We start from the raw sequence: 27,562 nt of genomic DNA, 5'->3' as shown, positions 1-27,562 counted from the left end.
TATATAAGTCTTATGAACATGGCATCTGTTTCTTAGACATTACATTGGTATCATAAATATTTGAAAGACTTTGTAAAAGAAAAAAAATTCTGCATCTCACAAGCTTTAATTGTTTTGTGCTTGGTCAAGTATTCATCTTCTTCTTCATCAAGCTCTGATTCTTCCAGCAGTTCTTCAGATTCTGAAGATGAGGTAAGATTTGCATGAAATAACTCCACTTTTTATATTGACAAAAAGAAATCCACTGTAAAATATTTTTTCTTAAAAAGTTTGCTTCCAGGTATTGATTAGTTATCCATAACTGAGAGTACTCACTTGAGTAAATAGGTATTTAAACATTTATTTAACAAACATGTTAATTCCTCTTTGGACGATCTGTTGAAGTAATTGTTACCCCACTTTAAGAAATATTTTAGGGGCTGGAGCAATAGTGCAGTGGGTAGGGCGTTTGCCTTGCATGCGACCGACCCGGGTTCAATTCCCAGCATCCCATGTGGTCCCCTGAGCACTGCCGGGAATAATTCCTGAGTGCACAAGTCAGGAGTAAACCCTATGCATCGCCGGGTGTGACCCAAAAAGCAAATTAAAAAATATTTTTAGATAACTAAATTTATCTTACAAATTTAAAAATACCAGTATAAGAAATGGACTTGAAAATCTAAAATGCTATTTGACCACATGTTAGAAATTGCACATAATTCAAATCACTTTCCTTTTTTCTTTTAAAGTTTTGTTTATAGAGAATTAATATTAACAAAATGTACCAGTTACATTTTTGAAACTAAATGCAAATGTTTCTGAAATATTTTCTGTAGGATAAGAAACAAGGGAAAAGGAAAAAGAAAAAGAAGAATCGTTCACATAAATCTTCTGAAAGCTCCATGTCAGACACTGAATCAGATAGTAAGGTAAAATTACTTAAGTTATCAAACTTTGTATAGTGAAGGCATTTAATTAGCATGCTTCTTGGGGCTGGAGCGACAGCACAACGGACAGGACGTTTTCCTTGCACGTAGCCGACCCAGGTTCAATCCCCGGCATCCCATATGGTCCCCTGAGCACCGCCAGGGGTAATTCCTGAGTGCAGAGCCAGGAGTAACCCCTGAGCATCGCCGGGTGTGACCCAAAAAAGCAAAATAATGATGATGATAATAATAATAATAATAATTAGCATGCTTCTTTTAGATTTTAATTTGACCCCAAGTTATATTTGGGATACTTTTTTTTAAAATACTTTGCCTATGGCACGCAATTGATCTACGTAATTATTTTTTTTGTCTTAATTGTTCTCTAAATACTTCTGCATCTATGTCTCCAAGTTTCAGCACTTTTATGACACGTTTATAAGTATTGTAGACATTATTTTCCCATTTTGGTTAACTCTTTTAAAACAAAATCTTAGAGCCATGCAGCTAGTAATGAAATTGGAAACTGAATGTGTATTTCTGATGTATGGACATGTGTCTTTTCTAAGATATGATAGTTAAGTGTTCTCTGCTATCCAAAATTAATAGACAGTTGTGTTTTCTTCTATCAAAAATTAATAGACAGTTATCTCTCAAAAACTGGTTAAAAGATACAGATGTGGGACATGACAGTATAGTATAGTGGGAAAGGTGCTTGCCTTGCATGCAACTGACCAAGATTCAATCTCCTATACTCCATATATACGTCTAGGGTCCCCAGAACCCACTAGGAATGATTCTTAAACACAGAATTAGGAATAAGCTCTGAGCACTTTGGGTGTGGCACAAAAACAAAACAAAAAAGGTACAGATGCAGTTGCTAAAAAATGTAGTTTCCTGGATCCCATTTTTAGAGTCTCATTTACAGAAACCTCTTTTTAGCCTATGTCCTATGATCCTAATATAAGGTGTCTATGCACTATAATTTGTTAAACACTTCCTAGAGTTACCAATATCATGACTCATATCCACTATCTCTAATGAGAGCACTTTGGACAAAATGCCTACTTTCTAGAAAGTATTTAGTAAATGTAGATTTTCTTTGTCTTCTTTAGCAAAGGAGCTAGTTTAAAAATAGAGATGGTTAACATTCAGTGAATACCTATTATGTGTTAGATACAGATAATTCTAAGCATTTGACAATAAATAAACTTACTTTCTAATAAATCCTCAGGGAGGCTATAAGAACTAAGGGAATCAAAGATCACAATTCATTCCTCTCTTCTATAAGGATAATATAGAAATCAGGTTGATAATCTGAGCATAATGTGACTCAAAACCCCAGTGTATATGAGTATCATAGCCAAAAATGCAGTGACGTACAATTTATTTTCTACTTTTTTTAGAGCAGGCAAATTTGACGTAATAAAATTCTGTAAACTAAGGTATATAGGTTCTCTGATAAACTTACATGTTGTAATATGATTTCTGTAACTGCTATTGTGGGATATTTTTAGATTGCATATTATAGACAATGTTATTTTAGTTGTTACATATTTTTTAGCTGCACTTGTGATATGTAATCAAATGAAAGTTTTCATGATTTATAAGCATATAAGGTCAATTTATATACTTATTCTGCATACATTGTCTCATATTTAAACTCTGGAATTAAAGTAAACTTAAGAGTAAATCACTTCTTTTGTTTTTTTGTTTTTGGGCCACACCCAGTGGTGCTCAGGGGTTACTCCCTGCTCTGCATTCAGTAACCACTCCTGGCTGTGCTCAGATTGAGATGTTAGGGATTAAATCTGGGTTCCCTGTGTGCAAGGGACATGCCTTATCCACTCACTGTGCTCTTTCTCCAGCACGAAGAGTAAATAATTTTTTTATTTTTAAACTTAAAACTATGATGCTGTCTCTCATTTAAAATTATATGTTTTAAATATATATATTTGTAGGGTCAGAGTTACATAGTACAGCAGGTTAGGCATGTGCCTTGCGTAGACCTAACCAGGTTCGATTTCTGACACTCCATAAAGTTCTCTAGCCTACCAGGAATGATCCCTGAGGGTAGAACCAGGGGTAAACCCAAGCATAGCTAGGTGTGACCCCAACACAGAAATAAACATAAAGAGGTAGTTCAGAGATGATTGCTTCACATGCTACAGACAGGTTTGATCCCCTGCACCACATGCTTTTCCAGCACTGCCAGGAGCTGATGCCTAAATAATCCCCAAGCACCATTGATTGGTTTTTGACCTTAAACAGCAAAAAAATAAATATATGTTCGTTGTTGTTTAGGATAGTTTGAAAAAGAGAAAGAAGTCAAAGGAGGCGACTGAAAAAGAAAAGGTAATGATAATTTTATATTACCTTAAAATAGTATGTTATTCAGTGTTTTATTTGCTTTAAGAAATTTTTGCTGTTGGGGTAGGAATTTACCTGTGCCTCAAAACTCAACTTTTGACTGCATAATTTAATTAAGAATAACTAGAAGGGATAAACCATGAGCAAAGTTTATGTACAATAAACAAAGAATAACATACAGAAATCAAAAAATTTAGTGATATTCCTAATACTGTTGTAAACCATGGTGGCCAAAAAGGAAGGTAATAATAATTAGAGGGACCTGAAATACACAGAAAAATTGTTAAATATATATGTTCCGGCAATTCCAAAATAAAATAGAAACTGTTTCAACAATCTGAAATTGGTAAGATTAATGAAAGAACCTGATGAGGAGACCTCTTCATAAAATGTGATTCATAAATGAGTGAACTAAGAAACAGTTGTGAAGATATCAGAGAGCAAAAAAATCATTTGGATGACGGCTGCTTTGATTTAGTCTTTATTATTAGATAAAGATTCTACACTTATACTCTCTTCTACTCTGTTTCAACTTTGTTTTTAGTAGCAAAGAACCCATATGCTTCCCCTCCAGAAGGAGGGAAGATTGATGAAATAAATTGTGACATATATTTTCAGTGAATGTCAAAGGTGAACCATACATGACAATATAGTTAGCATGGAAAGATATTAGGTGAGAAGAACAGGTTTCAAAGAGCAAGTGATTATGTAAAATTACATATATTTACACAGAAACATGTTTACCAAAAATCTTAATTATATTAAATCGCTGGTAATGGCAGTGAACACTTCTCATTCCTATCAAAATAGTAAAGCTAATCACAGAAACAAAATTAAATCCCCATTAGGGACCTGAGCAATTGTACGGCAGGTAGGGTGCTTACTTTGCATGCAGCCTACCTGTATTTAGTCCCTAGAACCTATATGGTCCCTCAAGCCCCACCAGGTGTGATCCTGGAGTGCAGAGCCAGGATTAAGTCCTGATAATCCTGAAATGTGTCTCGCAAAAGTCAAAAAATATTAAATCACCAATAATGTAATAGAAATCCATTGCTGTTACTATTTTATAATTTATGTCTTTAAAATTGGGTTCATCCTGTATAAAAAAGTTTCATATTTTTGTTCTGTGTAACATTAGGTGGTGAGCATTTTGTCCATTGTGTGGTTTTGTTTTTATTGTTTTAAACTAATTCAAACAGAGGAAAACATATATAGGAAATAATAAAATAGCACTTGACTCATTTACTCTGTAATCTTGATAAATACTAATATTTTACTATGCTTCAGATGGTTTTGAAATTTTTTTTTCATTTATTTATTTTTATTTATTTATTTATTTATTTATTGGATCACCGTGGGAAAGGTTACAAAGCTTTCAGGTTTAGGTCTCAGTCATGCAAATATCAAACACATTTCCCTTTACCAATACTTATTTTTTACCATAAAGAACCCAAATAAAACCCCACCCCCCACCCCACCCAGTCCCTGTGGGGCAGATGAATTCTAGTTAACACTATCTGCTTTGATTAGATTCATTGTTTCAATAAAAGATTCACCACTATTATTTAGAGTTTAGCCCCCTCTCTCCCCCCCAAATCAGACATGCTGAAAAAGCATTGTGAAGTGATTTGCTTTCTACAGCTGGGTTCAAGAATTAAATGTTGGTTTCGGATTTCTGCTATTTTACTTATTGACCCTGGAAGTATTTCTACTGAAAGTCAGATAGTTAAGAAATTGGTTTCTGTGCTCTGGAGTCGTGGCTCTCTCTGGAGAGCCGCTAGTGGGAGGCAACTGGTGACCTCGGTAGGGGGTGAAGGGAGGACCGAAACGCCCCCCTTCCCATGAGGTTTTAGTCGCCCCCAGTCCCCCGGCTCATACCTGCTGTCCACAAGGCTCCCATGCGGCCGCCATCTTTCTTTCCAGAGAGGAGAAGGCGACTGGGGCAACACCCTTTCCCCTCCGGTCAGACATGATGGCCTGGATTAATGCATAGTCCGTTCACTTTTCTGCTCCAAGCTGCCGGGTTCTGCATTAAGTCCTTGTGCTTCTGGGGCCGTGGCCGTGCTGGAGAGCCGCTCGCGGGGGGGCAACTGGTGACCTCGGTAGGGCGTGAAGGACGGACCGGAAGGCCCCCCTACCCATGAGGTTTTAGTCGCCCCCACACCCCTGGCTCATACCTGCTGTCCACAAGGCTCCCATGTGGCCGCCATCTTTCTTTCCAGAGGGAGGAGGGCAGAAGGGACCAATACCCTTTCCCCTCTGGGCAGACATGATGGCCTGGATTAACGCATAGTCCTTTCACTTTTCTGCTCCAAGCTGCTGGGTTCTGCATTAAGTCCTTGTGCTTCTGGGGCTGTGGCTGTGCTGGAGAGCCGCTCATGGGGGGCAACTGATGACCTCAGTAGGGCGTGAAGGACGGACCGGAACGCCCCCCTTCCCATGAGGTTTTAGTCGCCCCCACACCCCCTGCTCATACCTGCTGTCCACAAGGCTCCCATGCGGCCGCCATCTTTCTTTCCAGAGAGGAGAAGGCGACTGGGGCAACACCCTTTCCCCTCCGGTCAGACATGATGGCCTGGATTAATGCATAGTCCGTTCACTTTTCTGCTCCAAGCTGCCGGGTTCTGCATTAAGTCCTTGTGCTTCTGGGGCCGTGGCCGTGCTGGAGAGCCGCTCGCGGGGGGGCAACTGGTGACCTCGGTAGGGCGTGAAGGACGGACCGGAAGGCCCCCCTACCCATGAGGTTTTAGTCGCCCCCACACCCCTGGCTCATACCTGCTGTCCACAAGGCTCCCATGTGGCCGCCATCTTTCTTTCCAGAGGGAGGAGGGCAGAAGGGACCAATACCCTTTCCCCTCTGGGCAGACATGATGGCCTGGATTAACGCATAGTCCTTTCACTTTTCTGCTCCAAGCTGCTGGGTTCTGCATTAAGTCCTTGTGCTTCTGGGGCTGTGGCTGTGCTGGAGAGCCGCTCATGGGGGGCAACTGATGACCTCAGTAGGGCGTGAAGGACGGACCGGAACGCCCCCCTTCCCATGAGGTTTTAGTCGCCCCCACACCCCCTGCTCATACCTGCTGTCCACAAGGCTCCCATGCGGCCGCCATCTTTCTTTCCAGAGAGGAGAAGGCGACTGGGGCAACACCCTTTCCCCTCCGGTCAGACATGATGGCCTGGATTAATGCATAGTCCGTTCACTTTTCTGCTCCAAGCTGCCGGGTTCTGCATTAAGTCCTTGTGCTTCTGGGGCCGTGGCCGTGCTGGAGAGCCGCTCGCGGGGGGGCAACTGGTGACCTCGGTAGGGCGTGAAGGACGGACCGGAAGGCCCCCCTACCCATGAGGTTTTAGTCGCCCCCACACCCCTGGCTCATACCTGCTGTCCACAAGGCTCCCATGTGGCCGCCATCTTTCTTTCCAGAGAGGAGAGGACGAATGGGGCAACACCCTTTCCCCTCTGGCAGACTTGATGGCCTGGATTAACGCATAGTCCTTTCACTTTTCTGCTCCAAGCTGCTGGGTTCTGCATTAAGTCCTTGTGCTTCTGGGGCTGTGGCCGTGCTGGAGAGCCGCTCGTGGGGGGTAACTGGTGGCCTCAGTAGGGCGTGAAGGACGGACTGGAACGCCCCCCTTCCCATGAGGTTTTAGTCGCCCCCACAACCCCGGCTCATACCTGCTGTCCACAAGGCTCCCATGCGGCCGCCATCCTTCTTTCCAGAGAAGAGAGGGCGAATGGGGCAACACCCTTTCCCCTCTGGCAGACTTGATGGCCTGGATTAATGCATAGTCCTTTCACTTTTCTGCTCCAAGCTGCTGGGTTCTGCATTAAGTCCTTGTGCTTCTGGGGCTGTGGCCGTGCTGGAGAGCTGCTCGTGGGGGCAACTGGTGACCTCGGTAGGGCGTGAAGGACGGACCGGAACGCCCCCCTACCCATGAGGTTTTAGTCGCCCCCACACCCCCGGCTCATGCCTGCTGTCCACAAGGCTCCCATGTGGCCGCCATCTTTCTTTCCAGAGAGGAGAGGACGAATGGGGCAACACCCTTTCCCCTCCGGCAGACTTGATGGCCTAAATTAACGCATAGTCCGTTCACTTTTCTGCTCCAAGCTGCTGGGTTCTGCATTAAATCCTTGTGTTTCTGGGGCTGTGGCCGTGCTGGAGAGCCACTCGTGGGGGACAACTGGTGGCCTCAGTAGGGCGTGAAGGACGGACTAGAACGCCCCCCTTCCCATGAGGTTTTAGTTGCCCCCACACTCCCAGCTCATACCTGCTGTCCACAAGGCCCCAATGCGGCCCCCATCCTTCTTTCCAGAGAAGAGAGGGCGAATCGGGCAACACCCTTTCCCCTCCGGACAGACATGATGGCCTGGATCAACGCATAGCCCGTTCACTTTTCTGCTCCAAGCTGCTGGGTTATGCTTTAAGTCCTTGTGTTTCTGGGCTGTGGCCGTGCTCCAAACTTAACTATGATTTTCAGAGAGAAACCTTGGGTGGTTTACTTCCCATGGTTCACTTTGTATATAGAGAGATGTCGCGCGGCTGTTTTGAGGAAAAGTCCTAGTTCCCGCATACTCGAGCTGTGCTTGTAGAGGCTTCTGGTCACCGGGGTTCCATCTGGGGGAGGCGGGATGCGGTACCTACCCCATCTGGGACTTCCCAATGATCTCGGCTCTTTTTGGAAACTGTTTTTTTTTTTTTTTTCCTTCGGGATCTGTGAATCCCGCCCTCCATGTAGTCCTTCTCTTCGGCTGAATTGGTTTTGAAATTTTTTAATTTAATGTGAACTTTATACTTTTAGTACATTATAGAAACTCTTTTAGATCATTGCAAGTAATTACCTTCCCCCCGCCCCTCTTTCCTGCAGTGTTTGGTCTGTCTAATTCAACTCTGAATAGAAACAAAAGAATGAGAGTTGTGGGCAGAGATATAGTATAAAGGGAAGGGCATTTGCCTTGTACGCAGCCCGCCACCCTGAGTTTGATCCCTGGCACTGCGTATGGTCTTCAACTTCCCACCAGGATGATCCTTGAGCATAACTATGATTTTCTGATAATTTGATACGTCAAAAACAGTAACAACAAGTCTCACAATGGAGTGCGTTACTGGTGCCCGCTCGAGCAAATCAATGAACAATGGGAGGACAGTGCTACAGTGCTATTTAAAATTCAGGGCCAGATAGGTAATACTATGGGTATGACTCTTTCCTTGCACACAGCTGACTCAGGTGCAATCCCTAGCATTCCATATATTTCCCCAAGTCTACCAGGAGTGATTCCTGATTGTGGAGCACTGCCAGATGTGACCCAATCTTTCCTCCCTCCCCCCTTTAAAATTCTACCACATATAATTGATTGTTATTTAATAAAAGCATTTTTTTATTGGAATTAATATCAGTACTGGAATATTTTACCAATTTTACTGGAATAGCTCACCAATTTTAGAGTTTTCTGAAGCTCTGTTATACTCTATGAACATATGTTGTAATGAAAGAGTTAAATATAAATTAAAAGTACGAAATTTTGTGTTTTTTTTATCACTATGGCATGTATTTCCCTATATACAGGAAATTAAAGTACTCAGCAAAAAAAGAAAGATATATCCTGAAGAAAAACCTTTGTCATCAGAGTCCTTGTCAGAATCAGATTATATTGAAGAGGTAAGTATAGATTTAGCTTCATTTGACTACTTTAATATCTACTTACTTGATTTGTTAAATAACGACTTCATAAAAATAGATCCTTGATTATTCATTTTTAATGGTTAATATTAGGAATGGATATTCTATAAATTCCATTTAGAAATATGTGTTTTTCTAAAAGACAATGGCTATAAAAGGATATGGCTTTTTTTTTCTCTCTCTGATTGTTGTTTTTTTCTTTTGGGATCACACCTAGCAGTGTGCAGGATTTATTCCTGGCTCTGCACTCAGGGCTAACTCCTGGCAGGGTTTGGATCAGATGGAATGCTGGGGATCAAACCTGGGTTGACTGCGTCTAAGGCAAGCGCTCTACCCTGTATACTGTCACTCCAGCCCCTGGTCCATTATGTGGTAGTACTGTGTATTAGAGCACCATAATTTATATAGTTTTTATAGTTTAGTTTTAGGAATATAGTATTCCAACAGCAGTGTTAACTTCCACTGATGTCCCAGGTTCCTTCCCAACCCCTAGCCTGTATCCTTGACAAGCACCATTTTTGTATGGTTATTGTAATTACCTCATGCTTGCAGTGTTGTTGGCTCTGTAATTTTTATGTGTACATCTATAAATACACCACATATGTACTTGTCTACACCTCCATAGTTATATGGCTATTTCATAATCAACCACCTTTTTTTTTTTAATTTCTCTAATGTTCTTTTGTTACCATGTATATTGATTACATGAAGGATGCTATTGTATTAAAATTTTACGTCCCTTATTTTTATCTGGAGCTCTGTTTAGGGAGTAGAAATGTAATCAGATAAAGCAGGAAAATGTTGGCGTGACAGTTTTTCCATGTCTAAAATGAGGGAGTAGGGGGGCTGGAGCGGTAGCACAGCAGGTAGGGCGTTTGCCTTGCACGCGGCTGACCCGGGTTCGATTCCCAGCATCCCATATGGTCCCCCGAGCACCGCCAGGATTAATTCCTGAGTGCATGAGCCAGGAGTAACCCCTGTGCAAAGCCGGGTATGACCCAAAAAGCAAAAAAAATTAAAAAAATAAAATGAGGGAGTAGGGACTGCAGTGATAGTAGAGTTGGTAGGGTGCTTGCCTTGCATGCAATTACCCAGGCTTGATCCCCAGCATCCAATATGGCCCTCCAAGCTCACCGGAAGTGATCTCTGAGCACAGAGCGAAGAGTAAGCCCTGAGCACCACTGATGTGCCCTAAAAGCAAAGGCAAGTGCTTTTAAAGAAGAAGAAGAAGAAAAGCACAAAAAAAGAAGAAAATTTCAAATGAAAAAGTAGGATTAAATGATTTTTTAAATTCTTTTTAGATTTAATATAGTACTGGTTTAGATTTTGTATGTACTCTGCTGAAATTTGAGTATTTCAGGGGTGAGAAGACATGGGTGAAGCCTCCTTGGTGGTGCTTAAGAGATTGTGTGCCATTCCCAGCATTTCAGTGTGGCCTAAGGATGCAATATTGCTTGGACTCTTTGGTGCTGATTACCACTAGGGTCACCCAGTGGCACTCCAGAGCGTTTAGGACCACACCCAACAATGCTAAGGAAGCTGAATGATTCTAGGGATTGAACTAGAGTGAGTGCTTACAAGGCATGCACCCTAACTCTTGAAATATCTCCCCAGCCTGTAGAGTCTATTTTTACTTAACTGTAGCTCTGTACTTTATCTTTAAAATATTTCTCTTGGACCTGGTTTCCTTATTTGTAAAATTGACCAAATGCCCCATTTTGTAACACTCCCTGGAATGAAAATTGTAACTACTATTACCTACCTATACATAGTTTGATGTTAATAGATTCAAAGAAATAGAAGAAAATAAATAATTTTATAATGTTATTTTTAGAATAAAATATTTCTGTAAGATAACATCAGAAAGCAATCTTAAGATATAACAAAATTTAGGCTCTAATAGGTATAGTACATAGACATTTCAAAAACAAATAATTTTCACTGTCACTGTCCTCCCATTGTTCATCGATTTGCTCAAGCGGACCCAGTAACATTGTGAGACTTGTTGTTACTGTATTTGGCATATCGAATACGTCACGGGTAGCTTGCCAGGATTTGCTGTGTGGGCGAGATACTCGGTAGCTCACCAAGAGGGGTGGAGGAATCAAACTCGGATAGGCCAGGTGCAAGGCAAAGGCCCTACCCGCTGTGCTATCGGTGTTTTATTTTTTTTAATGGTGGGTGAGGGGCTGGAGATAGTATAGTGGGTAGCACTTTTACCTTGCATGTGGCTGACCCAGGCTTGATCCTTATGGTCTTACAACCCTGCCAGGAGTGATCCCTTAGTGCAGAACCAGGATTAAGCCCTGAGAACCACCAGGTGTGGCCCCAAAACAAAATGGTGGATGATTTTCATTAAAACTTTGAAGCAAAATGCAGTTTTACTTTAGATGAGGTTGACACTTCTCGGAAATTCACTGTGTCTTAAAACTCTGTACAGGTATTTTCTTTCCACTCTGAGGAAATTTCTCAAAGTTAGAGTGCATTCTCAGGTTCAATCCCTAGTCTTCCATATGGCTACCAGATGTAATCCTGGGAACACATATTTTAAATAGACTTATTGAATGTCCAGGCAGCTTTCCAGAATCATGTCAAAGCTACCAGGGCCATTGCCTTATAGCATTTCCCAGTCTTGATCTGGCTAAATGTGAACAGAAAAAAACTACTAGCACCCACAGTAGAAGTTAAAAAAGTTCAAGTTAAAAAAGCTAAACCAAAATCCAGTTGTTTCCTGGGTACTCTCTAGTATACTTGTCTTAATAAAAAATGCATTGTATTTGGATTTACTAATAGACAAACATGAGCTTTAGCAACTTTCAATATAATCTAAATCTAATATACTCCACTTTGAAAAATTGAAATAAAATTAATAAGATAATAATTGTTACAGGAATTTTCATCATTTGGTTTATATTGAGTTCACTATATGTATAGCTACCATTTTTGTTTATTTGTTTTGTTTGGAGACATAACCATCTATGCTCAGGGGTTATTGCTGGCTGTGCACTCAGCCTGGCAGTGCTCTGGGGACTGTAGGGGATGCCAAGGATTGAACCCGGTCAGCCACATGCAAGGCAAGCGCACTACCCACAGTATTATCTCTCTACCCCCATTTTAATTCAGTAAAGTAAATGAAAATCAGCCATGTTCCAGGTACTTCCTTTTGAGACTAGATACTGATCTCCATTTTTCAATGATGTCAGGGACAGGTAGCAGAGATTATTATATTCTGAGCTTTATCTTTCTTTCGGAATTTAGGATTTTATTCACAGTACCTCTGTTTGTCTTTGGCACAAGAAGAAAAATGTAACATTTAACCCTTAAGGGGTTTAAAATTTTTTATTTTCTTGGGGCTGGAGAGATAGTAGAGCAGGTTGGGCATTTGCCTTGAAGGTAGTCAACTGGGATTCTGTCCCCAGCACTGCATATGTTACCCAACCCCCTCCAGGAGTGATCATTGAGCACAGAGCTAGGAGTAAGCCCTGAGCATCACTAAATGTGACCCAAACAACCAAAAAGAAGAGAAAAAAAATATTTTCTTTGTTTCAAATGTTTTCTGTTAGATCCTTATTGTGCTTTAGGTTCTCAGTATTATAGGCAGTTTCGGGTCCTTTGATTGTGACAATGTTTTCTCCTTATAAATTTTGAAGTAGTGAAGCACATGAAAGAATGATAAAATGAGATAAGTGAAAATTAATTTTTTTTCTCCAAATAAATGTAAACACTTTAGGTACCAGCCAAAAAGAAGAAAAGCAGTGAAGAACGAGAAAAAGTAACAGCAAGTATCACTTACTATTTTTACCTGACAACAGTAGAGCTCTTTTGTTTAATGAAAAATAAGTCATAGTAAAGAATGATAGAATTTCATGAGAATAACTACTGAGAAATTTCAATATTCAGCTTTACTTAGTGGAATGATTGGGTGGTAAATTGGCTCAGCAAAGAGTAAGGGTTTTCTCATGGCTCTGAGCTCAGGGATCTCTCCTGTCAGACTCTAGGACCTTACGGGGTACCAGGGATCAAACCTGGTTCAGCCGCATTCAAGGCAAGCACCCTGCCCACTATACTGTCACTTCACCTCCAAGTATCCATTTTAAGAATTTCTATGTAAGAAGTAAGTGTGAGTTGAGCAAATTTACAACTTATATCCATTTTGACACATTTTAAAATGGGCTTCATTGGAGTTATCCTTTAAAAGCCAAATATTTGCTTTATAAACTAGATTTTTTAATTATATATCAGTTTTGTAGTACTTATTTTAATAGTTAACGTACTACTCTGACACTACATAGTACATAATTTCTATGTTCATATTTCCTTCAAAATAGGAGGTTTAGGCATTTTTTAACCCCGAAAACTTTCTTTATACAAAAGCAGCTACATTGGAGGTTGGAGCGATAGTACAGCAAGGTAGGGCATTGCCTTGCATGCAGCTAACTGGGTTTAATCCTCAGCACCCAGTATGTTCCCCTGAGCCCCACCAGGAGTGATCCCTGAGCATACAACAAGGAGTAAGCCCTACGCAAAGCAAGAGTGTGTACCCCCACAACAAAATTAGCTATATTTCCAGTGATTAAGCGTCCCATTGCAGGAACTTCTGTTACTTCACCTGCAGAAATTATATAATATTGAATAATTGAATTTATCTTCTAGAGGAAGTTTATAGAGTTTACTGATATCCTAACAAGCAATTTTTTTCATGGCTTACTAAAAATCAAAAGGTTTCCTTTTATTTTTCATTTGAAATTAATTTCTGAGAGTTTGAGGAATATTTTGGTTTTGATTTTTGGGCCACACCAAACTTACTCCCTGACTATGCTCAGGAATTGCTCCTGGAGTGCTTGGTGTGCCCGTGGCAGGGAATGTCATGCTTGGGATTGAACTGGGTCAGTTCCCTGCAAGGCACACTCCGTACCACCTTGTAATTATCTCTCCCGCCTCATTTTGAGTTGCTTGTTTAGTTGGGCCTGTTTTTTGGTTTGTGTCTGGTTTGGGGGCCACACCCAGCAGTGCTGGGTTATTCCTGCTCTATGCTCAGCGTTTGCTGCTGGTGTGCTCTGCTCAGCGCTCAGAGGTGGAGGATTGAACCCAGGTTGGACAGCTTGCAAGGCAAGAGCCTTACTGTACTATCCCAGCCTTCGTGTGGGTTATTTGAAGTAAATATATAGTGACTCTGAAATAGGATGAAATTGATTTGAATAATTACTTGTAGAAATGGCTAATTTGGACTTGTCTTTATAGGAAAAATCAAGAAAGAAAAAGAAGCATAAGAAACACAGTAAAAAGAAGAAAAAGAAGACAACTAGTTCAAATCCTGACTCGCCATAACATTAAGAAAAAAACAGGATTCCCTTACAAAGAAAGTGCAATGATCGAGGAAATTCAACTGTGAAAAAGATGACATACTTACTAATGCATGAATCTTCTTGTTTGTAAAATTATTCCTGGACTATTCAGTAGCCACTGAGATGCCGCTGTGTGAAAAGGCCTTGGTTAACTGTTGCCTGATGCTCAACACCTGTTCTTTCCTCTTCCAGTTCTTAATAACTCTGGGAGATAATACACTGCAGTCATACTAGAGGTTAAGATATTGGGAATAAAGTTAATATTTTTGACTAGATGTGTCTAATGTTCAAACAACAAAATTTAATCTGAATATGTCTTTAAGATGTAATCAGAAGTGACCAGATAAAATAATCTAGTTATTATTTTTTATGTAGGGATTACATTGATACTAAAAGTCCTTACTCTGTAGATAAGTGTATTTTAATTTTTTCCCAATGTATCTTTTATTTACCTGGGGAAGGACCTTTTTGGTGGGGAGGGTTTGCTATCTCTTTAGCTAGCAGAATAGCGTGCCTTTTATCTTTACACATCACTTTTTGTGGACACAGTAGCCATGCTTCATGAGGAGGTCAGAGCTGGGTCCAGCTGTCTTGTCTTTTACTGCGTTTAATGATATCCGTTGGCTCTGTTGTATGCTGCTTTGAGTGCACCAGAGAATTATAGCCTGTTTGCAGCATGAGAAAAAACTCACGATGCTCTGGGATTTACCTCCACTTCAATAATAATACTGAATATTTTTTAGCTTTAGAATGTGTTATATCATTTGAATTAATTTTGACTACACTTTGACTTTAGAGAGGAATCATTTCAAATATAGACACTGGTACTTTTTGAACTTGATAGTTAAAGATTCTAAAATGCATGTTTTATACTGTTAAATTTTAAACAGTCAGGAAACTTTTATGTAACCAGTGATAGTTATTTTTTGTATGAATATTGTTTAGGCTGTAATATTTAGCTTTTGTTAACTTTTATTCTTGCTATCTTAAATTCCTTACTGTGTTTAATGGCACATTTGCCAAGATATTTAGCATGTAAAAAGCAGTTTTTTGATTTTTTTTTTTAAACAGCTTCATATTGAAGCTGAGATTTAGCATAGACCAGTTGAGTGGCAGGCCTGGTATGCTGTGTCTTGTTAAAAAAAGCTATGCCAGAATCTTAGTAAATGCAACGTTTTAAAAGTTTGTTGTCTTTGTATATTCCTAACAAATTATGACAAGTTAAATTTAAGTGAGAATTATGTTACTGCTCTTCTTGTGTCATATTTTACTAAGATTTTGTGCCTCATATCTCCTGCTGAATTGTTTACTAGTATGTTAAAAGAAATTGATAAATTGTTTTCACTTTACCTTTTTATATAATCAGGTAACATGGAATATAATTTGATGTGTAATGATGCCTGTTACAGAGGGTGTGCTAATTATAGTAGTATATGCACAAAACATTTTGGCATGATGAGGCTGAATAAATAGCTATTTTACTTAAAAAAAATAGCTGTGTTCTTATCAGCTTCCTTTGGGTCACAACTGAAACTACACAGAAACACTACTAGGTGCCGAGTAATAAGTAGATAAGACATATTCCTGAAGTCCAAGGACATTACCCAAAGGGCCAGAGTAAATGCACAGGGCTCTTAGTACCCCCAGTACCTTGTGATCTCCATCATAAAGACTGCTAAGTGTAGCCCTGGGCCCCCACAAACTCTGGGGAGCCCCACCGCTTCCCAAAGAAAGCATGCACTCAAGTTTTTATCAGTAGAAATGACATGTCCTTAAATTATATGCTTAAACATACCTTTTTCTAATGAAATGTATCTGTGTTCTTGAGGACACAGCAATTTTGAGGGACATTTTGTGTACAAATGGCAGTTTCTCAGAATTCCTTCCTGAAAAAGCTAAAAGATGAGTTCACAGGAACATCAAAACATGCCTTCACAGACTGGTTCAATATTTTATGATATGTAGAAGCAGCTGCTCACAGTGGAGAAGGTTGTTTTGTCAAAAAAATGATCCTTCTTGATTGTATTTGTCTCTCTGGTGATAGCCTTATTAGTCATTACAAGATAGGGGGGAAAAATTAAAAGGATAGAGTTACAATGTGTTTATTCCAAAGACACCTACATTGTGCAAGTTAGTAACATCTTTTATTTCTTTCCCCATACCTTTTTCTTGAATTGCTTTCTACCAATTTTATAAGAAAAGCATAATTTACCTGGTTTCTAGGTATTTTAAATTTCTTAAGAATATCCTGAATTTATTTTCTGTAGAGTGCAGATTAATATTAATTCGATCAAAATGTGCTAAAAGTTTATAACCTTGTTTTTCTTTCATAAATAAACTAACCTCAGAGAAACTAAGAATATAGTTACTCTTTAGACTTAAAGAATTTCAACTTAAAATCAGTAAATACTCCTGGTATTTCCTTAAGAAAATTTTTACAAGCCAGAAATATGATAGCTCTACAGAATGAAGTTAACGCTTTGTATGCAGGTCAGGTTCCATCTCTGGTACTATATGATCCCCAAACTGGGAGAGTATTCCCTGAGTATTGTTGGATATACCAAAAAAACAAAACAGCTTTATAAATGCATCTCCTCTACCAATTTTCAGGCGTTTAGTTTTTAGATATTATTTCAAATATACTAATTTTGCTTTGCCACAGTGTGAAAATTTCTAAATTTTCTTGTCTGCCACTAGAAAACGCTCTGTATACTAAGGTTTGAGAGAGGAGACTTAGAATAGTTGACATTTTAACCAGCTTTGCCATAACATACTATATTTTCCTACCACTTAGCCAAATCTAATTAGAAGGATAAAAGTGGAATTTTGCATTTCTTTAGAGGCTCCCAGACTGCAGTTTCTATTTGGTTGTCATGAAAAGGCTCTTGGTTAGTTCCCAGAAGAGTGATTTATAGCTTGGGAAACATGTTCGTTTCAAGTTAAAAAGATAATGTCTTTATAATTTTACATGGTTATGTATTCAGATAGGGGGAAAACAATTTCAGCTGTAGGCTATAGGATTTGTGCTTAGGAAATGCAAATGGCAATGTCAGGTCCACTTGTATCCACATCCAAATACCAAAAGTGGTATTTAGTTCCAAAGAAAAATGTTGGAATTGTTCTAATATTTTAGATCATAATATATTAATGGAATGTTTTAATTTATATTGTATGTTAATAACCATTATCTGGTATTTTTCCAACTGCTGGAGAACCTTCTCTGTTGGTCACTGGAATGTTACCGTGGTTACAGTCTGTTTTGGATCTAGAATAGTGAATTTTGGAATCACTGGCAATACAGGAAGACAGGCTTGAAGCCAGGGAAGGCTGAAAAGCCTGCAGTGTATAGTCAACATGGACCGGAAAACTGTACAGAAGTTAGTAGGATCCATTGGTAGTACTGTCACGAGCTGTAAGTACTGAACAAACACAGCCCGGACATCTTTAAGTAGAAGCTTTGGTAGACAGGCTAATCAAACCTTAACAAGTGCTTCGTAATCCTAAAACAGAATCTCATATTTTCTAGCTAATGTTTTGGTCATTTTAAAAATAGGTGACATGTCAACAATATTCTGCATTTATACTGCAAATAATTATTGTGGGGTGTAATAAATAACTCCATGCTTATTAGTTTAAAGTTCTGCTATCATAGACTTTAATAATTCTTTGAACAAGTGGACTGCATTTTTCTTTTTTACAGGAGGGCCACAATTTTTTTTAAATATAGACAATGATTCATAATCCTGTTTGAGAAATAGCACATTGCTGTACAACACCCACCAACAAAGTTTAGCATCCTGCTAAGTCTAGTCCCCCTTTTTTTGCAGACTTAGTTCTGCTGTCACTGTGGGCCCATAAATTCTGAAATTGATTCTGTTTCTATTACAAATACTTGCACTATCAGAACCACCAAAACTTTGTGTTGAAATGTAGATTCCTTGGTATCCCCTTCTATGAAGTAGGAACATGCTTTCAGATTTTTTCTTCTCCAGGTGTTCACAGATAATAAAGTTTGAGGATTTGTGATCCTAATTGTTTTTCCAAATGAAATTGTCAGCGTAACATTGATCTCAGTTTCATTGATAGTTGATTGAGAATTGACCTCATCTTTTTCATGATTACTTGTCATTTAGTCATAATTGTAAGTTAAACTTTAAAAAAGTGAATATTAAACTGGTTTGTTTTTTGGTTTGTTGGGGGGTTTTTTTGTTTTCATTTTAGTCAGCTGATTGTTTTGGCATCTAGAAGTTATTTTGAATCCTGATTTTTTTTTGTCTGTTTGGTTTGGGGCCACACCCAGCTCTGCTTAGGGCTTACTCTTGGCTCTGCTGCACCTAGGATCCTCCTGGCTTAGGGGACCATATGCAGTGTCAAGAACTCAGATTGCCTGTGTGCAAGGCAATCACCTTTCACACCACTGACTCCAACCCTGATTCCTGATTCTAAATCATTAGATTCCTTATTTTCTCCAACTTCCCATCCTAAACTTGACAAGTACTTCCAATTTACAACTCTTTTTAAGACCAACTACCAACAACTGTGTTAGTAGTTTTGTTTGTTCTTTTTTCCTTTTTGGGCTACACCTGACAGTGCTTACTCCTGTCTCTGACTCTGTCCTGACTATGCTCAGGAATCACTCTCAGCAGGCTTATCGTATGGGATGCCAGGAATTTGGGTCTGCTGCTTCCTAGGTAGTACCTTACCCCCTGTACTCTGACTCTCAAGGTGTTTGAGTAGGTTTCAACATAATAACTTATTAGATACCTTGCCAAAATACTAAATACTTCATGAGTTAGTTGAATTCCTATCAAAGAGCAGGAATAAGGCCTATATGCTCTAGTTGAATTTGCCCTTTACAGACTCAAAGAAATTGAGTCGTGAGTTGTTCATTACTGTTTTGAGGAGGGGGTGGTAAAGGTCACACCTAAGTGCCCAGGGGTCACTCCTAGTGGTGATCAGGGGACCAAGTGGTGCTAGAAATAGAACTGAGATTAGTCATATGGCAAGGAAAGTACCTTAACTTTTGTATTATCCAGCTTTTTACTGTATCCATGAATTTTTCTTAGTTTGCATGACCGTAGGGGGGTTTTTGTTTGTTTGTTTTGTATTTTTCAGTTATTTGGCATTTGGGAACACACTCCTTAATGCGCAGGGTTTACTTCTGGCTCTGTACTCATGAATTATTCCTGGTGGTGCTCAGAGGATTCATATGGGATGCCTGGGATCAAACCCAAGTCAGCCGCATGCAAGGCAAACACCCTCCCCACTGTACTATCACTCTAGCCCCATGACTATTTTTAGTGGTACAATTTTATGCCACTTTAAAGTATATTACTACATCATTATTACTTTCAGTATACTAATAACCCTCTAACATGCTTCACTCACCCTCTGGTAACATCCTTCAGCTCTGTAATCTGAGACCATAGGTTTGTTTTTAATTGATTTTATTTTGCCTGGTGGGCTGGAGCGATAGCACAGCAGGTAGGGCATTTGCCTTACATGCGGTCAACATGGCTGACCCAAGTTCTATTCCTCCACCCCTCTCAGAGAGCCCTGCAAGCTACCTGTGACGTATTCGGTATGTCAAACACAGTAAAAAGTCTCACAATGTTACTGGGCTCCTTGAGCAAATCGATGAACAATGGGAGAACAGTGACACAGTGATTTTGCCTGGTCCCTTGTTAGCTTCTTTGTTACTTCTTTGTTATTCATAGCCCACAGATGAGTAACATCATTCAATATTTGTCTTTCCCCTTCTGATTTTGTCATACTTTTGTATGACCATCTCTGATTCATCCGTATTGTCGAAAAATGCAAAATTTCATTCTTTTGACTGAATTCTGTTGTGTATATTTGTTATGATTTTTTACCTCTTTATTGGGTACTTGGGTGATTTTCATATCTTAGTTATTTTAAGGGCTGGAGTGATAGCACAGCGGGAAAGGTGTTTGCCTTGCATGCGGCCAACTCGAGTTCGATTCCTCCGTCCCTCTCATAGAGCCCAGCAAGCTACCCGTGATGTATTTGATATGCCAAAAACAGTAGCAAGTCTCACAATTTGTTGTGAGACATTACTGGTGCCCGCTCGAGCAAATCGATGAACAACGGGTGGACAGTGCTACAGTTACTATAAATAGTGCTGCATTGAACATTGGTGTGCACTTACCTTTAGGAATTACTGCATTTATGTTCTTCAGATAGTATCTACAAGTGAAATTGATCTGTCATTTAGTAGATCTACTTAATATTTTGAGACTTCTTTCTGTTTTCCATTGCAAATGAGCCATTTGCATTTTCAGCATCCGTGTATTAGGATTCCCTTTTCTCCACATCCCTGAATGTACTTGCTTCTGCTTTTTTTGATGTAGGTCATTCTGACAGGTATAAGGTAATGTCCCATTGTCATTTGTTCATTTACATTCACCTGATAGTCTTTTTTTTTTCCATGTAGTCACTGACCATGTTTATCTTTGATGTAGATCATCATCTCATCTGGAACTTAGCCTAGAACTACCTGAAAACCCACTAATACAACACATCTGCACATCAAAGTTAGTATATATACATATTTCCTTGCTAGGTCTGAGGAGAGAGCGTGGAATTAGTTATTCCTTGTAGCAGCAAGCAGTCCTAGTACCTAGATCTTGTTTTCTAAATACCATTCTCCAGTTAAAAGAACCATGATTTCTTGAAGAAATAGCAGCATGGCATAAAGGAAAAATGAATGTTAATTTTTGGGGTTTCTCCTACATACATTAATACCATATTCATGCTTATGACCGATGATTGTGAGACTGTTTCCCATTCCTCTCCACACCTGCCCAGTAAGCAATTCTCTGCAATACTATTTAGGTATTCTGCAATTTAACAATTCTGACACTACTTGGAGACATTACATCCCACAAGCTAAGGATTTAGTCCTTTAAGATCTCCCCACTCCAGGTGCCAGTTATAAATCTTGACTTTTATTGGCACTTCTGGTGGTAAATCAGTCACCTATAACCCTCTCTGTGGTCAGTTACTTTGCTGGAGTGACTCAGAATTCAGAAATTAGTTCCTATGTTATTGATCATATTATAAAACAGTACTATGAGTCAGATCCATCGGGCTATGTGAAAAGAGGTGTGGAACATCAGTTGCTCTTTGGCACCTTCATGTGTTTATCCAGAAGATCCCTGAACATAATAACTTTGAGAATTAATGAGACTTCATCATTCACATGTGATTTATCAATTGGTAACTCAGTTTCTAACCCCTTCTCAATAAGATGGTGGGTGGAGCTAAAAATTTCAAGGTTCCAATTCTGACTTGATCATTCTAGTGATCAATACCCGTCCAGATCATTACAACAAGCCACTTCATAGAATAAAGGTGTTCCTATTCCTTTGTCCTGAGAAGTTCCAAAGGAATTTGGTGTTTGGTGCCAGGAACCAGAGTCAAAAGTATTATGCAAACGGTATTGCTAGTGCTCACAGCACTTAGGAAACTTACCAGGGGCTGCTGACCAAGATCCAGGTTAAAGATCAAAATAATTATTTCCTACTTGTCTCACCTAAGAGTTAATATAAAATAGCCTGGTAAATAGTGCCAGAAAGCAAGGGGATATTGAGAAATGCAAAAGGACAGAAAGGAGTGAAATAAATGCACTGAAATGAAACCTTTCAGTGGTCAAAGCTGGAACAATTTGAGCAACAAAATTAGTAGCCTGGTATAAAATAAACGTAATCCTGTGCTAACATAAGCAATTTAATTAATAAATGGAAAAGACAGAAGAATAGTACTGATGCCATTTCCAAAAATAGAGCTAAATCCCTTTTCTTTGAATGGGAATGACCGATGATAGTCTAATGAACAGGGGTAAGAAGTCACAGGAGACTGAAATAAATGGCAACAGCAAAAAGAAATAATTTTCATATAGTTCGAATGGCTGACTAACAAAGCAGAATTTAGAAAGAAAAGTGATAACTGGTGGAGAAACCTAGGAATGTCTGTTCGTGGACAGCATAAGGGTTTGAAATCCTATGATCTGGCCTGGGTACATGACAAGACACACACATGGTTCTCATTGACTGCAGCTTGTCTGTTTATGTTGTATGGGTTGTATCGCCCACAGATATTGTTAAAAAAATATCTTAATGGAAGCTGGAAAGAGTGCAACAGGGCAATTGCCTTGCACACGGCCAACCTGGTATTCTGTCCCCAGCACCCTATATGGATCGCATTCAAATTACAATTCTCCATAAAAAACCGAGCAGGATTGGGGCTGAGAGTACAGCAGGTAAGATGCTTACCTTGCCCTTGACCAACCCAACCTGGGTTCAATTCCTAGTACCTCATATGGTCCCCTGAGCACTGCCAGGTGTGGTCCAAAAATAACAAAGCTGAACAAGATTACTCTCAGACAAGCAGTAATACTGTCACTGTTCTTCCCTTGTTCATCGATTTGCTCGAGCGGGCCCAGTAACATTGTGGGACTTGTTACTGTGTTTGGCATATCAAATACCTCACGAGTAGCTTGCCAGGCTTTGCTGGGTGGGTGAAATACTCTCGGTAGCTTGCCGGGCTCTCCGAGAGCAGCGGAGGAATCGAACACAGGTCAGCCAGGTTGGCTGCGTGCAAGGCAAACGCCCTACCCGCTTTGCTATTGCTCCAGCCCAAGCAGTAGTATATACACTCCATATAGTGCCTCTATGCTTGAGCTGGTTTTGCTATTTGAAAAAGGAGAAGATAGCTTAAGTTTTTGTCCTTAAAACAGCTGTATCTCTCTGTGTGTATGACCCAACACTGTAAATAACAGCCTCCTTTCCACTGGTCGAAATGTTTACAGAATTCTTAGCTTCAATTGAGGGATAAAGACCACAGCTCTCTAAGTCAGGAATATCAAAGTCACATAAGAAGAGCAAGTAGAGGGACTGGAGAGTACAAATATTAAGGCACTTTCCTAGCTTGCAGCTGTTATTGTGACTGGTTTGGATCCTGACACTACCTAAGGTCCTCCAAGCACCACAAGGTATGGCCACTGAGAGGAGTCACTTGTAGACCCCCTACACATCACCACACACACACATGCAAAGAGCATATCAGATGGAATTGTGGAGATTGTAAACCATAAAAACTGGATTTACCATTCATAACATAGTTCGAAGAATCTGCTTTCAAAGTAATTTTCCTTAAAACTGAATCTGATTCGGTTAACTTATCAGCCATAATTTTTCAGTGAGCACTTCCCCTCATAAGGTCAAACAGTTCTAGGTATCTACATCAAACCTGCCACAGCTCTTAGAACATACCTGCAGAGTGTTCTCCTGAAAAATTCCTATGTCCTTGCCAGATCCTAATTCAAATAATACCTCTTCTTTGGGAGCCATCTTTCTATTTCTTTCTGCCTCCGCATTACCCAATAGATTTTTCCTTCCATTAAGTTAAGAACCTCAATCAGTCCATCGTTTTGGTCTTATTTTTTTGTTTCCAATTCATGTTCCTGATAAGACATCATGTTCAACCTCAACCCCAAATCTACCTCTTTCTCTTACTCATGTCCCCTTTCTCTAGAAACTTTTATACCTAACAAATTTCTTCCTCAGTACTATGTGTATCCCTCAAGGCCCAGTTGAAAGTCTGCTCCTATGAAAATGGCTCAACTTCTTTTTCCCATACAGATTTCTATTCTTCATAGACCTATAGTGATGAGTTTATAATTTATCATTTATATACTGTCTTATCAGACTTCTGCATGAGGCCAAACTAAGTTGTTCAAGCTGTTAAGTAACAAGTTCATGTTTCTTTTTATCACTATAGCATCTAGCATTACAGGAATAATACACATTTTATATATGAAACTCGTTTAATATGATTGAATAACTTAGTAAGTCTTGTATTTGTTTTCATTTTCAAATAACTTGTATTTGTTTTCATTTTCAGTCACAAAAAGTGAACTAGAGTGTTTGGTCAAACTTTTTCACACCTTTGTAAAATCAAATGACATAAGACCTGATATTGTTGGACTAGATCGTGTTGCATTTCGAAGGATTCTGCACAGCATATTTGGAATGACCGATGATAGTCTAATGAATAGGGGTAAGACATCACAGGAGACTGAAATAAATGGCAACAGCAAAAAGAAATAATTTTCATATAGTTTTCTTTGGCATCTATACTCAGTATTTTTATGAAAACTGATAAAAACTAGAAATTTGAGCAATGTTGCCAATATAAAATAATAGTTGATTATGAGGATGCTTTTTAATATAAACTAACTCAGAATTTAAGATGTGCCATTAGAAATAATAAGTAATGTATTAAATAAACTAGCTATTGTACTTTTTCAGATGAGTCTGTTCTCCCAAGTTGAACCAAGAAGATACAGAACATCTGAATAGGTCAATTACTATAGAAGTAATCGAAATGGTAATCAAAAGTCTCCCGAAAACAAAAACTCAGGCCTGATAGGTTCACTATTGAGTTCTTTCAAACTTTTAGAGGACTACTACTGATCCTGTTCAGACTACTTCAGAAAATTGAAGAAACAACTGACAAATTGTTTCTATGTGCCAAATATTACTCTGATACAAAAAAAAAGGAAACCAAACAGACCTAAATCCATGACTTAGATGCAAAGATCCTCAAAATACTAGCAAATTGAATCCAACCACACATCAAAATGACCATATACCATGATTAAGAAAAATTCATTCCAGGGAAGCAAGGATGGTTTAACATATACAAGTCAGTCAATGTAATACACTATATCAATACCAAAAAAAAAAGAAAATCAAGAATCATCAATAGATGCAGAGAATGCAGTTGATTAGATCCAGCACACATACATGATCAAAGCAAAACTACCAATACAATGGAAATTGAGGGAACTTTCCTTAACATAGTTAAAGCCATTTACCACAAGCCCTTAACAAAGATGCTCAACGGGAAACATTAAAACCTAAAAAACTGGGGCTGGAGCAATAGTACAGCGGGTAGCACAGCGGCAACCCGGGTTCCATTCCCGGCATCCCATATGGTCCCCCAAGCACCGCCAAGGGTAATTTCTGAGTGCATATCCAGGAGTAACCCCTGAGCATCGCCGGGTGTGACCCAAAATGAAAAAAAAAAATCTTCCAAGATCAGGTAAAAAACAAGACTGCCCACTTTCAGCACTTTTATTTATTTATTTTATTAATTTTTATTAGTGAAACACCATGAGGTACAGTTGTAGACTTACAAATTTTTGTGCTTGGGTTTCAATTATACAGTGATCAAATACCCATCCTTCCACCAGTGCCCATTTTCCACCACCATGGATCCCAGTATCCCTCCATCCCCATCTCCTCCATCCCACCTTGCCTCTGTGGCAGGGCATTCCCTTTTGTTCTCTCTTTCCTTTTGGGTGTTGTGGTCTGCAAAAGAGGCATTGAGTGGCAATCATGTTCAGTCCATAGTCTACTTTCAACATGTATCTCCCATCCTGGGAGGATCCTCCAAACACCCTTTATTTGGTGCTCCCTTCTCTATCTGAGCTGCCCTTTCCCCTAGAATGCCTGACTGGCCTCTAAGCCTTGGAGTAATTCTCCTGGTACTGATCTGGGCTATTCTTAGGTATTAATCTCCTATTTTGTTACTTATGTCCCCCAGATGAATGCAATCTTTCCATGTCTACCCTCTCTTTCTGACTCATTTCGCTTAGCATGATACTTTCCATGTAGTACCACTTGTATGTAACTTTCATGACTTCATCTTTTCTAACAGCTACATAGTACTCCATTGTGTAGATGTACCAAAGTTTCTTTAACCAGTCATCTGTTCTTGGGCACTCAGGTTTTTTCCAGATTCTGGCTACTGTAAAGAGTCAGCACTTTTAATGGTACTTTCAAAGATGCCACACCACTGGCCGAGCAAGTGAAAACAGAGATAGATAAATGGGACTATCTTAAACTAAGAAGCTTCTGCACCTCCAAAGAAACAGTGACCAAAATACAAAGACAGTCTACAGAATGGGAAAGGATATTCGCCAAACACACATCTGACAAGGGGTTGATAACAAGGATATACAAAATACTGGTTGAACTCCACAGGAAGAAAACATCCAACCCCATCAAAAAATGGGGCAATGAAATGAACAGAAACTTTCTCAAAGAAGAAATCTGAATGGCAAAAAAGCGCATGAGAAAATGCTCTACATCATTAATCATCAGGGAGATGCAGATCAAAACCACAATGAGATACCATCTCACACCTCAGAGACTGGCCCACATTCAAAAGAACAAAAGCAACCGATGCTGGCACGGATGTGGCGAGAAAGGGACACTCCTTCACTGTTGGTGGGAATGCCGACTAGTTCAGCCCTTTTGGAAAACAGTATGGACGATTCTCAAAAAATTAGAAATTGAGCTCCCATTTGACCCAGCGATACCACTCCTGGGAATATACCCCAGAGAGGCAAAAATGTGTAGTCGAAGTGACATCTGCACTTGTTTGTTCATTGCAGCACTCTTTACAATAGCCAGAAACTGGAAGAAACCTGAGTGCCCAAGAACAGATGACTGGTTAAAGAAACTTTGGTACATCTACACAATGGAGTACTATGTAGCTCTTAGAAAAGATGAAGTCATGAAATTTACATACAAGTGGTACAATATGGAAAGTATCATGCTAAGCGAAATGAGTCAGAAAGAGAGGGATAGACATAGAAAAATTGCATTCATCTGGGGGATATAAAGCAACAAAATATGAGATCAATACCTAAGAATAGCTGAGATCAACACCAGGAGGATTACTCCATAACTTAGAGGCCAGCCGGATATTCTAGGGGAAAGGGCAGTTCAGATAGAGAAGGGAACACCAAATGAAAGGTGTTTGGAGGATCCTCCCTGGAGGGGAAATGCATGTTGAAAGTAGACTATGGACTGAACATGATTGCCACTCAATGCCTCTTTTGCAGACCACAACACCCAAAAGGAGAGAGAGAACAAAGGGAAATGCCCTGCCACAGAGGCAGGGTGGGAGGGGGGGTGGGGGGAAATGGGCACTGGTGGAGGGATGGGTATTTGATCATTGTATGACCGAAACTCAAGCACAAAGATTTGTAAATCTACAACTGTAAAAAAAAAAAAAGAATTAAATTACTGTATCGTGTATAGCTCTATTTTCACATTTTTGAAAAGTTTTCATATATTCCACAAAGTAAAATTAATGATACTCTCAAAAAAAAAGAGTCAGCACTTTTATTAAACATAGTACTGGAAGTACTTGAATTAGCAGTTAGGCAAGAAA

General features: G+C 39.5%; 2 protein-coding genes across 5 annotated transcripts in view; both read left to right on the top strand.

Annotated features, from left to right (window-relative positions):
- The window catches only part of FAM133B (family with sequence similarity 133 member B), a 38,014-nt gene extending 22,536 nt beyond the window's left edge, over nucleotides 1-15,478 (top strand). Inside the window, exons 6-11 of one of the 4 annotated variants that reach the window (XM_056118141.1) lie at nucleotides 130-192; nucleotides 816-908; nucleotides 3,210-3,260; nucleotides 8,835-8,927; nucleotides 12,679-12,726; nucleotides 14,190-15,478. In XM_056118141.1, the coding sequence (XP_055974116.1) occupies nucleotides 130-192; nucleotides 816-908; nucleotides 3,210-3,260; nucleotides 8,835-8,927; nucleotides 12,679-12,726; nucleotides 14,190-14,276 (435 nt within the window). In that variant the 3' untranslated portion in view covers nucleotides 14,277-15,478. The remainder of the gene's footprint in view (nucleotides 1-129; nucleotides 193-815; nucleotides 909-3,209; nucleotides 3,261-8,834; nucleotides 8,928-12,678; nucleotides 12,727-14,189) is intronic. The other 3 variants (XM_056118143.1, XM_056118142.1, XM_056118144.1) reach the window with 3 other exon arrangements.
- Nucleotides 15,479-15,899: 421 nt separating this feature from the next.
- LOC130027400 (calaxin-like) overlaps nucleotides 15,900-27,562 on the top strand; it is a 30,153-nt gene continuing 18,490 nt past the window's right edge. The window contains exons 1-2 of the mRNA XM_056118145.1: nucleotides 15,900-17,705; nucleotides 24,218-24,373. Of these exons, the coding sequence (XP_055974120.1) occupies nucleotides 17,648-17,705; nucleotides 24,218-24,373 (214 nt within the window). The 5' untranslated portion in view covers nucleotides 15,900-17,647. The remainder of the gene's footprint in view (nucleotides 17,706-24,217; nucleotides 24,374-27,562) is intronic.

This window comes from Sorex fumeus, unplaced genomic scaffold (genome assembly GCF_029834395.1).
Source record: "Sorex fumeus unplaced genomic scaffold, SorFum_2.1 ptg000037l, whole genome shotgun sequence".
Classification (NCBI taxonomy): domain Eukaryota; kingdom Metazoa; phylum Chordata; class Mammalia; order Eulipotyphla; family Soricidae; genus Sorex; species Sorex fumeus.
Note: the sequence above shows the minus strand (reverse complement) of the source record. Positions and strands in the feature narration are given on the sequence as shown.